General features: G+C 35.7%; 1 protein-coding gene across 1 annotated transcript; it reads left to right on the forward strand.

Moving 5' to 3' along the window:
• Nucleotides 1-2,689: 2,689 nt before the first annotated feature.
• LOC140860628 (uncharacterized) lies at nucleotides 2,690-8,660 on the forward strand. The gene is made up of 8 exons (XM_073263630.1): nucleotides 2,690-2,832; nucleotides 2,940-3,116; nucleotides 3,218-3,325; nucleotides 3,397-3,460; nucleotides 3,554-3,652; nucleotides 4,429-4,515; nucleotides 8,292-8,452; nucleotides 8,618-8,660. Exons 1-8 carry the CDS (start codon nucleotides 2,690-2,692, stop codon nucleotides 8,658-8,660), a joined length of 882 nt encoding a protein of 293 aa, XP_073119731.1.
• The last annotated feature ends 4,025 nt before the right edge of the window (nucleotides 8,661-12,685 follow it).

Here is a 12,685-nt window from a genome sequence, read left to right on the forward strand (position 1 = left end):
GGTAAGATTAGTGAACCTTCTTCAACCATATACATGAAATAAAAGAGCACCCTGAAAATGGGAGAATAACTAGCACAATGTGATGTCAAGTTGACAAAAGTATCTACAACATCACAACAGTACACAAATTTAACCACCTCAAACACCAAAAGATACATTAATGTAAAACTAAAACATAAAAACAAGCATGCATTCTATTCAACAATAGTTAGTTCTATTAATGCTTCAATCTATTAGGAAACCCAAACCAAATCCACAAAACAATCAATCCTTATATGAATTTTTAGAGTCTATCTTGTCTATCTGCTTAAGCTTCTCTGATTGGTTGCATTTAACAATAAAGATGCAAAACTGTGAGCTATTCATTCATCTATTGCTATATATCTGATTCTGAATTCTTAAACAAGGGGAATAAACCGAAGCCAGAGGGCCGAAAGAAAGGAGTACCACTTCAAAGCTGGTGTAGGTTTGAATCCATTCTCGTCGGCAGTCTGCGTCCCGCTGGTAGAGAAATCCATTGTACAGTCACCAGCAGCGATCGATGAAGAGAAGGGGCTATCGGGGAGGTTGTGATGAGAGCTGTATTTTTTTTTTATAGTTTTAATTAACTGTAATCCATGGATGCATGATATACTGGAATGGAACATAAGATCTAAATCATTTGACTAGAGAGTTTCGATACCTTTCTTGTAAATCACATTATTTAGAGGGGCTTTCCTTTTCGTTGTCGCTTTCGCTATTGACAAAAAAATCTATGTTCACCGCGCTTTCTGTAGGATTAATGGCCTCATTGGCAGAAACATTTACAGGATTCGAAATTGTCCCATTCGGGATATTTCCTGCAATAACATAGTTCCATATGTTCAATATCCATACAATGATTACATTGATTACACAATCTTCGGAGAAAATGAGATCTAGTAAAATGAGAACACCTTCTAATTTGGCTTCTGGGCTTCTACGATCAGAAAAAACCATGATTTGATTGTAAAAAGTTGGCGAGTATGCGGACGGTGAAAAAAGTGCACTGCTGGAGATGGTACGGTTGTGGTTATTCCTCTTGACATCAAGAAGCTGTAGGCTCATAAGTCTTCTATTCTGTAGTTCAATGGCTTGTTGCAAGTCAGCTTGTTCCTCCAATTTTCTCCTCCATAATATATCCTGAGTATTGTACAACATTCTTGCACCTAATGTGCAGCCAAAGATTATATTAATGTTCATATGAGAAATTGCCATCTTGGGAAACCCAAAAAGTGATAGTAAAACATATAAACATAGCATTGGACCACCCATTAAGATCACGAGCTTTCAGAAAGATTAATTCATAAAAATTTGTCACTCACCAGTGGAACGGCGGCCATTGTGACTCAATTGGAAGCGTGCGAAAGAAAAACCGAAACAAAAATTTGAAGAACTGAAGCCACTGGGCGGAGGATCAAATAATTAATTGGGGTTTTGGCTGTTTGAATTTCATTTTCCCCAATAAATCGACACTTGTATGAAAGGAACATTGGTGCTATGTACAACGTGAGAAGCAAAGAACAAAAATCATAGATTTAATAAACCATAAGGAAAACCCGTTTTAAACAAAACAAAACTCAAATCTTCAAACATAAATCACAATTTACAAAGAACCAAACGCAAATCTAAGAGCACAAATAACGTTGTACATCGTGAGAAGCAAACAAAAGGGAAACAAAACAGAAGAAGAAACTTGCACAAAGATCGGAAGGTCGGGTAGTGAAATCCTAAGCAAAACCCAAGGCACGCGTAGAACACAGACAGATCGGAAATTCAATCAAAAATCTGACCAAGAGTGGCGAGATTTCTTAACAAGAGTTACCTGCAGAAGTTTCAATCGATGAATCCCACGCTGAAGTGGCTTCGCTCGTGAGCTTAAACGAGAGAAGAGCAGGTAATTTCTCTGCAAAAATGTTTTCTGATAACCCCCAAGAAGCATAAAATCTTGATTCTCCATCGCAAAAGGAGACAGAAGCCTCGGTAGAAATCGGGATTAGGTTTTGGGAATTTTGGGTTCTCTCTCCAAAACGTGAGGGTAATATTATTTAATTTTTATATTTAAAAATAAAAAAATAATCTGCAACGCTTTTTAAAAAGTTTTGTTGAATATAAGAAAAAAACGCTCAAAGACAACGCTTTGTTGTCTTTGACCTGAAAAAAATGCTTATTGACAACGCTTTGTGTAAAAAGCATTGTCTTTGATGAATAAAAAATATATAAAGACAACGCTTTTCACTAAAAGCGTTGTGATTTAATAAACGACAACACTTTTTACAAAAAGCGTTGTCTTTTAAGTGTTGTGTTTGATCATATTTGTTGTAGTGTTGTCCTAGATGAAGCAGCAGAGCTTCCAATCCCAATGAATTGTGGACCAATAGTCATGAAGGATTCACTTGGAGCCATCGTTGGTTGGCCAAAAGTGTTGGTAATTTTTCAAAGGACAAAGGTATTTTAAAAGCTTTATTGAATTATATGTTAGCAATTGTCATATATGTTTCTTGGATAATATTTTACTTTATTTTAAATTGTACGAATATTCTAAATTGTAGAAAGAGAAACCTCAACCATTTGCAATTATGGATGTTGCTGGACAGCGTGAAACGTTCATGGAGATTGAAAAAAGTTACCCATGGCTTGCAAGTATATCTACTCATATGTTGTTAGATTGATGGGCGAAGATGACAGCATTCACATAGAGTTTGAGGAATCTATGTTTGGACGTTCTCAAAGCCTACGGTTGATTAGAGAAGATATCGTTCCATTTATGGAGATAAGGGAGATAGGTGCGAGACAGATTTTGGTTTACATGGGGTATGTTATGTTGCACTTAATTTTTTTGTTTGCATATTTAATATTTTGTTTGGTTTGTGTCCATTCTATGATAAAATTTTCACCCATGTATGTAATATTGAGTGCAGTCACCTCTACAAATATTTGAAGGAAGAAGACCGTACAGATTGCATTTCATTTGTGGATCCTGGACACTTACCTACATGCCCACTTGACAGCAATGGCAGTCACTTGTCACAACATATCTCTAACCAGTTGGAAGCGGTTTGTAGAGACAGCGTATGCCTCATCCCATACAACACTGGGTATGATTTTAGTTCTTTATAAATATATAATAGATACTAGTCAATTATTTTATGTTGTTTTTAAACTCGCAAGTTATTCTTTCAACATCACATTTTTTTAGGTACCATTGGATCTTGACCATCGTCAATGTAGCTGAAAATATGATATATTTGTTGGACTCTACAAAAAATAGATGCCGAGACGATGCATGGAAAATGATAGTGATGAAGTAGGTAGTATATTATATATGCAGTCACTTATACATATGAAAAAAAATAACTTGTTACTTTTTAAATGTAGTGGGGTCAAGCTGTACAATGCATCGAGGGGTATTCCTAAATGGCCAGGTTTTAAACAACTGACGGTATGTGGTGTGCTTACGTATGAATGACATTAATTGATAGGGAAATATTATTTGGATTGTGATTGATGCAATTGAGTTTCAATTTTATTATAGGGAAATCTGAAACAAAGTGGTGGTGTTGAATGTGGATATTATGTGATGAGGTATATGAAGGAAATAGTTGAATGTGAAGTTCTACGGGTGGAAACGATGGTGAGTTTCAAATTTTAATTTATGCTTTGCTTTATTTCAAAATATGCTTGCCAATTAAGCATAACGTTAGCAATCTGTTAGTGATGGTTTTTATTACCATATGGCAAAAGGAATCACAAGTGCTTCTGTTAGTGCTTCTGTTAGTGATGGTTTTTCAGCACTATAGCTTCTGTTAGTGATGGTTTCAACACTATAGCTTCTGAATCACATGTGCTAAAGGATCGAGCGGTAGTTTGCTGTGTCTCAAGCCCTCCCTTGCCTGGTCTCTTGAGCCTAGGCTTCAATGCACTTGCATGCTTTTACATTTCATTTTTGGCTTGGCTTGACAAATTGGGCATCATATGCTAACACAATCTGCTAAGAATCGATCTTGACAGCAAAGAGGATCTTGAACAACAGTGTCAGCATGCATATGGATTGAAAAAATCTATTTTAAAGTGTCAGCATGCTAACACAATCTGCTAAGAATCTGTTTATGTTTTGAACAAATCTATTTTAAAGTGTCAATATAATCAATTAATTTCAACAGTGTATGGATTGTATTTGGCTTGGCTTGGCTTGGTTTGATAAATTTTTTGTTGAGAACTGATCTTGGCAGCAAAGGTATTATTGAACAACATTTTTTGTGGCAAGTTTTAAAACCCATAACAATTAAGCTGATCATACATGTCAGCATGCATACCAAATAGGTTGCTTATTCTTTGTTTTGGATTTCAGTTTGCAACTAGTTGCCTTGTTGGTTTACCGTGACATTCCTATCTTTTTTTGAATTTTAGTTTGCAGGATGCGTCAAGAATAAGGCATACAGTCAAGAACAATTTGATGAAGTTAGAAGTGAATGGAGTGAATTCATCTACTCGCATGTAGGTGGTTGAATATGTTATTTCAAATTGGGATAATACTTTGTTTTGAGGAAATACGTGTGGATGTGTACATGTTTAGGTGGTTGAATATGTCATTTGAAATTGGGATAATACTTCTTTTTGAGGAAATACGTGTGGATGTGTACACATATAGTTTTGATAAAACATGTGTGGATATGTGCATATAATTTTGGGTTATTTCGGTGGATAGAGTACTTGTTGATTTATGTATGTGTCGTTTTGGGATGGATTTATTAATTATTAGTGTATTTTTAAGTTTCAAAAATATATTTATGGCATTATTGTATCTAAATTTTAATTTATAAAATGTGTTTTATTGCTTCGGCAATTTTAGAATAAACGAAGTAAATCGTTATCTTCTACTTCGTATTTTAATAAAAATACCGAGGTAAAACATATTCTATTACTTCAGCAATTTCATTAATAGACGAAGTATAAGAAAGCATTTTACTACGGTAATATATGAAATTAACGAAGTAAAAGATATTATATCACTTCGTCTGCTAACAAAATTGATGAAGTAAAAGATATTCTATGACTTCAGTAATTCCTTAATAAGCGAAGTAAAAGATTGAATTAACTTCGTATAAACACCGAAGTATAATCATAGTTTTTACTTCATTAAAATCATTAACTACCGAAGTATAAGTATATTTTTGACTTCGTCAATTATGAAATGAGCGAAGTAAAATATCTGTTTTTACTTCGGCATCGGTCCAATTCTGCCTCCAAAAAATGACCAAAGACTTCGGTAATTTTTCGTATAAGACTTCGGTGATTCAACGAAGTAAAAACATACCCTATTACTTCACGTGACACTACTTCGGTAAATAAAGGTCCTACGACTTCGGTTATTAACCGAAGTCTTACGCCATTTTTCTACTAGTGTTAATTACTCCTTTAATTGATGTTTAGAACCGAGGTCTCACATTAAGTGGTATCAGAGCGATAAGATTCTTGGACTGAATTTAGAAGAAGATTGAGTCCGCTTGAATTTAATTCCTCGCATGTGATTGATTAATTATATGATTGAAGAATATGCGAGCATGCTTTATGATTGAGAATTATTTGAATTACTTGAGAATGTGATTTAAATTTTAAAGCATGAATTAATTGAGATACGAATTGTTTCGGGTTACTGGTTGCATAAATACTCTTGAGATCGATTGAGTATGTCGAGTTGAGGTTGTTGGACACCGGATAGATGTATTTGAGATGTTGAGTCCTAATCCTCTTGAATCAGATTTTCTACTCGGCAAGTTTTGAACAGGATTCAACTAGTAGCGAACCCGATTGTACAGAATTGTTCTGTGACTGAACTGATGGATGTCACACCGACTCTGATAGAAGCATTACTGATGAGATTTCAGTCAATTTAACCTACAACTCTGAGGAGTTCTGAGAAAGAGTTTGGGTGTGAAAGCTGATTAGAAGAGATAGATCAGTTGTTTGATTCTTTAGACTACACCGACGAACAATGGATTCAGTTAGTTGTTTACCAACTGCAGGTATTATGAAAGTTGGTGGATATTGAAGAAGAAAGCTTTAGAGAAACAAGGTTTGTTCATTTCGTAGAGTTCGTTAATTAATCCAAGTTTCTGCGACAGACTTTAGTACTTGCTTTTACCAAGGATTCACAGACTCTAACTGCTCCTGACGATGACGAAGCAGGTAACTGTTCGATTCTAGTCTTTTGACTCTTTTGCTGTTAGATATTGATGCAACTTTTCTTCTTGTGGAGAAGTTAGATTGATGCTTCCTCTACTTTTGACTATCTGAATTAGTTGCGGTGAATTTAGTTCGAAATTTTGAATTTTGTTTCGATGGGAGTTGATTGTACTGAACAGTACTATACTTTGGTTATCAGTTTTTGATTATATTATCGATGTAGTATATTAATCGAGTACAGGGCGACCGAGATTGATTTCAGATTGTTGCCAGATTTGGATCCGAGATGTTAGACGAGTGGATTTTTCCTCCGGTAAGAATTCCTGAGTTAAGAATTCCTTTCTTTTTGTTTGTTGATTACCGTTGGTTACAGAAAGGTGCAGAGGAATGTTTGATGTATGTAGGTGATGCCTTCATTCAGCCCTTGTTGGTTGATTTAGCAGAGTTGTTGAGTTTGCTGTTGTCGTTCTAGTTGAGATTCCAGATTTGACTTCGAGTCGAGAGGATGAGTTCAACATTAATTTTAGATCAGACATCATCAACTAATAATCTGAAGGGAAGAGGTTTCAGCGATCGAATTCGCAATGAGGTACGACCGATTTGAATTTTTATCGTACAGATTGAATTGGAATTACATCTGCAACGTTTACGCATCCTTGAACCGAATCTTCCAGAGAGTTGTAGATAAGTTCTTGAGTATTCTTATCGATATATCTCTTATCCTTCGAAGAGCCGTATTGATATTTCAGATTTTTTAAGAATTGTTCGCAGAATTGCATGTCGATCAATTATGCTATTCTTTTGACGTCTGAATCTTGTTGAGACCGAGTTGTCTTTTCCTCGATCTTTTCTCTAAGAAGATGGAATTTTATTGAACACCTCAAGACTGGAACTGTTGTGAATTGATCTGGATCGATGTCCTTATCTGAATTTGAAGATTTTTGGATTTAGCGAATTCTATCGCGAATCCTTTGAAGAATTCTTATTGTTGAGAAGACGATTACTCAGCAGATTACGTTCTTCTGTTTAGTTTGTATTTTAGAGACCAGTTCTTATTGAGTTCGAGGAGAGATTGAACAGCACCTCAGTATTATTGACTTCTTCGGTATTGATGACCTTTCGGTGCTTTGCACTCCTTTTTATTGAGAATTGAGACTTATTCTGTTTAGAAGAACTCCTTGTTTTATTGAGCATCAAAGAAGTTGAAGACGCTCGAGATGCAATGTTAGTTTCCGATTTGAGCCTCTCAGAGATCTTATTGCTCGAAAGATTTAGCATCATTTTATTTGCTTGGAAGATTTCAGTAATCTGTTCTGATCTAGGAAGATAGAAGTTTTGATTGTCGCTGCCGAACTGATTTTGTATTGGGAGAGAGAGTTATAGAGGACGATTTATCTGAAGGCAAATTTTATTGTTATTCGGAGAACTGATGGTAATAGCTAAGATCTTAAGCTGTATGATCTGATCTTATTTTATCTACTTCAGTTGTCTTCTTTGACGTATGATTGCTGCACTTATGATAGAGTCTGGAACAGATGGAATGTTTATCTTGACTTCTTCATTCGACTTCGAACCAGAGTTGATTGAGAACGCTTTGGGATCTGATTCGACCTTTCAGAATCTGATGAAGATAGATCTGATCTGAGTATAATCTGAGTTTCAGGTTTATATTGATGCCTTTTTAGCGAATAACTTTTGTTGTGCCAGATGTTCTAGTTTGAGACAGAGTATCAGGAGGTTGGCACTTTGAAGTTTATTCAGAGTTCTTCCAGATGATCGGAAGATGTTTGATGAATTGAGGAATCAGATCTAATAGAGGATGAGGAAGTATGAAGTTCGAAGTATGGCTTTTGATGTGTTGAACTGTCAGCAGTCAGAGAGAGAGCAATCCAAATTTCTGTTGTACAGTCTATTCTGATTCAGAAGGGAATTGGGATCACAATTCGTTGATTTTTGTAGCAAGGCTACGTTGTGAGTCCGAGATGAGAGGTTATCTGAATTTCGTTGATCGAGTAATGGAATCTTCCACTAAGAATTCTCGATTCTAAGAATTCTTGATTTATTCTGTTGAATGATTGTTCTTACAGAATAGTATGAACGAACTCCTGTATGAACGACTAAATTTGTTCGAAATGAACTTCTATATTGATCCTGATTGTCAGAACGAGTTCGACACTGAATGGGGATCCGAATTTTATCTTCAGGAAGTTCGTGAAGAGAACTTTCTCAGAATCGTTTCCGAATTGAGGTATGGCCGTTTTGAACTTTTGACAGGCCGTTTGATTTGACGAATACTCCTGTATTGTTGAAGAATTTTCTATTGACCGGATCTCTCAGAAGTATTAGTTGAAATTAGGAATTCTTATTGATGAATCTCTTGTTTTCTGGTTATGAAATTTTACTGATCGTTCAGAGCTTTCGACAATCTTTTAGAATTGTACGCCGATCAGTTGTAGACTAATCTCGATGTTTGAATTTTGTTTTGGACCAAATGAATTTCTTCGATCCTTATTATCTGATGATGGGATTTCAGATTATCTGTTCTCTTGTATTCTGAATTGCAGTGCTGATGAACTTTCAGTGCTGGGATTTCTTCTTTTGAGATTTTGGAAGTTTTCTTATTTTATCTACTGTCTGATTTTGATTGACCGATAGATGGAATCCGTTACAGTTTTCTGTACAGAATGATTATTATGAAGAGGAGAGAATTGATATCTTGTCAGAGGTTGTCAGATGTCTTTAATTGCCGAAGTCTGTCAGTCTAGACACAGATCCTTGATGTAATTGTTCTTTCGGCATAGACTTCGAAGAGATTTTTGTTATTGATTCCGACTACTTCCGATTCAATATCCTCAGAACGACGGACAGCCTGATCAGATGAGTCGAACTTTAGAAGAATTGCAGTGAGTAGTAGTGCTCGACTTAGCACTAGTTGACAGAATTCTTGATGTTTGTGGAGATTTCGTGCAACGACAGAATTTGTTGATTGATTGAAGGTAATTTTTAGAAGTTGTACGAGAGGAGATGATGATCGATTTGAATTTTGAGATGAATTTCCTTTTCCTTTTGGTTTGGAACGAAAGATGATTCGAAGTGTGACTGGAATTAGAAGGATTTTGCTGACAAGGAAGAGTTGACTTTGATAGATGGATAGAGTATTGATGAATTAATCGACTAGAGTTTCGGACATTCTCAGATTGATTGAGATGTCGAACTGATTGAGACGAACGATTCAGAGTTAGATTGGAAGCAAATTCTGGACTTAGTTCCGAGTTGTAAATTCTTATTGCAGTCCTTTGATTCAAGCCTCGACCTTGTGATAGATCATGTTTGATTTCGAGGACGAAATCGATTCTTAGAGGGGGAGAATCGTAACGCCCCAAAATTATCTTAATGGACTTTATTTGAGATAATCAGAGATTTTAGAAGTCGAGGGCCGATTCGATTTTGATCAGGGACTAGAATGCAATTTTTGGAATTTTCAGGGACTAAAATGCAAATTTGGACTTAAATAGATATTTAAGCATGTATTGACTCTTCTCCTCCACTCCATCTCTCACCCATCGCCTTATCCACCATTGAAGCCGCCCCTTTTCATTTTCAAGCTTTGGGATTTCGGTTTCGGTCGATCCGTCCGTTAGAAATTATTTTCGAAGGCAGATTAGCGATCACGGCTGCGAGAGCTTCGTTCTATCGTAAGTTTTTCTACGATCAAGTTCTTTCTAGTTTTTGGATGTTGTTAGAATCGTTCGAGATTCGAGTATGTTGATCTTGGCAGAGTTCTGATCGTTTATTATCTGTCAGTTTTGAAAAAGAGCGACAATTGGATTTGATATGAATTTTCTTATGAATTTTGAAATTTGGGGTTTTTGAGATGTGTTGGGATTGATTGGGAATGGATGTTTGTTGATTGGATTGAGTTAATTGATTGATATTATGCTGTCTGCATTTCCGGTTTGTCAGAATATAGCCGTTATGCCGTCAGTTTGAGTTTTGGATATCGTTGCGATGTTTTGATCGTATCGAGTTTGATTGAGCTTTTGACGTCGATATTGATCCTTTTGACTAATTCTGTTAGATTGAAGTAAAGTCAACAAAGTTGCGAGATAGCAGCTTTGGCCAGTTTGGAAGATTGAAGTCGGTACAGTATCGATTTTCTTATTTATCAATCGAAGAAGTTTGATTGTGTTTCGAATGAAATTGTTTGGATATTGATTATTATCCTTATTATTGATTTTCATATTGAAGTACCTTCGAAGTGAATAAGGTAAAAGACGACTTAGACTTGAATGGAACGATTAACTCGAATTAGACTGGATTCGAGTGTTCCAAAGAAATCACATACTTGCATGATTGAATGCTTATTTGAAATCATGATTGAATGCTTAGTTGAAATCATGATTGAATGCTTATTTGAATTGATTATTGAATTTATGATTGAATTCATGAGATGACATACGCATTCATATTGAGCCGAATGATTATTCGTTTTGAATTAGACGATCTGGTGATTATAGTTGAGTGGCCTTGTAGGCGAATTACTACATGTGCGGAAATAACTCTCTATAATGCTCCGGAGTCTAGAGGATTAAAATATGCCTCGTCCACCTCGAGAGGGTAGTCGGTGTGATTGTTGGATATTTTAACCTCGGGATCCCAAATAGAAGAAAGAAAGAAAGAAGAATTCCATTTGATTATCTGAGTCTGATAATCCAGAAGTTTTAAAGACATGCATATAATTTTAATTCAGTTCTTGATTGGATTAATTGATTATTTGAAGAATGAGTTCATATTATGATTCGATATGTTTACTTGATAGCATGTTAGTCTCTTTTACTGGGAATTGTATTCTCACCGGATTATCCGACTGTTGCTTTGTTTTGTATGTGTACTTGGCAACAGGTGGGTCAGGAGCAAGTCAGAAGAGGCATGGTTAGCTTCGAGGGAAAGATGTAGAAGTGAGACTCGGTCTAGAAGTCGATTCCAGCATGTCAATCTAGTTTATGTTAGAACATGTTTAGTTATCGAACTTCATCGTTATATTGTTGTTGCATGTTCTCGACTTTGGTTTGGTTGTTGAACTTCAGAACTCCTGTTTTAATGGAGGAATCAAGTTTGTAGCGCATGTTTATGTTTCGGAGTATTGTATGGCTTGATTTTCTCATTTTTGGCGATTCTAGCACCGGAGTAGCCAGGGAGGCGCGCCCGCGCATGCTAGCGCGCACCCACGTGCCTGCGCCCCTTTTTGGGCAGGGCGTCATGCGCGCCCGCGCCTCGAAAGGGCGCGGCCGCGCATGAGCCAGGGCGCCGTGCGCGACCGCGCGGGCCCTGCTTTTAAAAAAAAATGTGTTGGCTTTTATTGCTTGCTTAATTTAAGTACTCCTTTAATTGATGTTTAGAACCGAGGTCTCACATTTTTGGTGTGTCGATTTCTATGCATGCACAATCAGAAAGGATCTAAAAATCAAAGACAAAGAAAAAGTTCAGAATTTAAAAACCAAAAAGAAATATAAAAGTCTAGTCTCAAGTAAAATAAAAATTCTGATATCACCAAACAGTCCACGGCAACGACGCCAAAAACTTGACCGCTAAAATCGGTTTGATTAAAAATCTACTAGAAAGCGCACCAGGTTAAGTTATAGATAGTGAATAAAAATCAGATGTCGAAGCCATAGAGACTGTTATTTTGTAACTACCAAAATATATTTATTTCTACTTAATCTAGACTAGTGAATAAGAACAATTTTAAATTTTAAACTATTAAATAAATTTGCAAATAAAATTAAATTAACTAAAACGCAGCAAGAAAATTAGATTAAATTCAAATATGAGAAAAGTTCCATCAAGGACACACGTAGGTACCAGACAAATTATGTAACATGTAGTCGATTCAAGACTCAGATTTAATCTTAAATTACGTGAATTCTCTTAACTTGTTCAAAGGTCTATTTCTAGAACAATCAAACCTATTCAAATATTGACGGATTAATTTTTCGTAATTCTAATCAAATTCAAATGCATGAAGAACTGTGAGAATTCAGTTTACACCTAAAACCGCACACTGAAACCAAATTCTATTTCTAGTCGGTTTTTCCATGTGTTAATTATTAGAGTGATCAAAATCAATCCCTTATCTGTGGACTTGGAATTGATTAACATGCACGCAAACTGTTAATCAGGATATTCACAAGACAAATATAAATCTGACAATCAATAAAATAAAATCAAGTCTGAAAAATCCCAAATAAACATCCAAGTTTTCTACATAAATTTGTTTGGCCCAATCACGTGGCCTTGATCGAAAAGAAAGAACTACTCAAAGTCTAACATGATTCACAATCAAAGTTTTTAATCCAAAACATCAACCAAAAATAAAAAATAAAATAAAAGAAGAAAAGTAGAATGAAAGATGATGTTTGGCCGCCTCTTGATTCTTCAATCTGCGTCTGGAACCCTTTTTCTAATGCTAAAAGATCTATTT

The sequence above is a fragment of the Henckelia pumila genome, chromosome 4 (genome assembly GCF_033568475.1).
Source record: "Henckelia pumila isolate YLH828 chromosome 4, ASM3356847v2, whole genome shotgun sequence".
Classification (NCBI taxonomy): Eukaryota; Viridiplantae; Streptophyta; class Magnoliopsida; order Lamiales; family Gesneriaceae; genus Henckelia; species Henckelia pumila.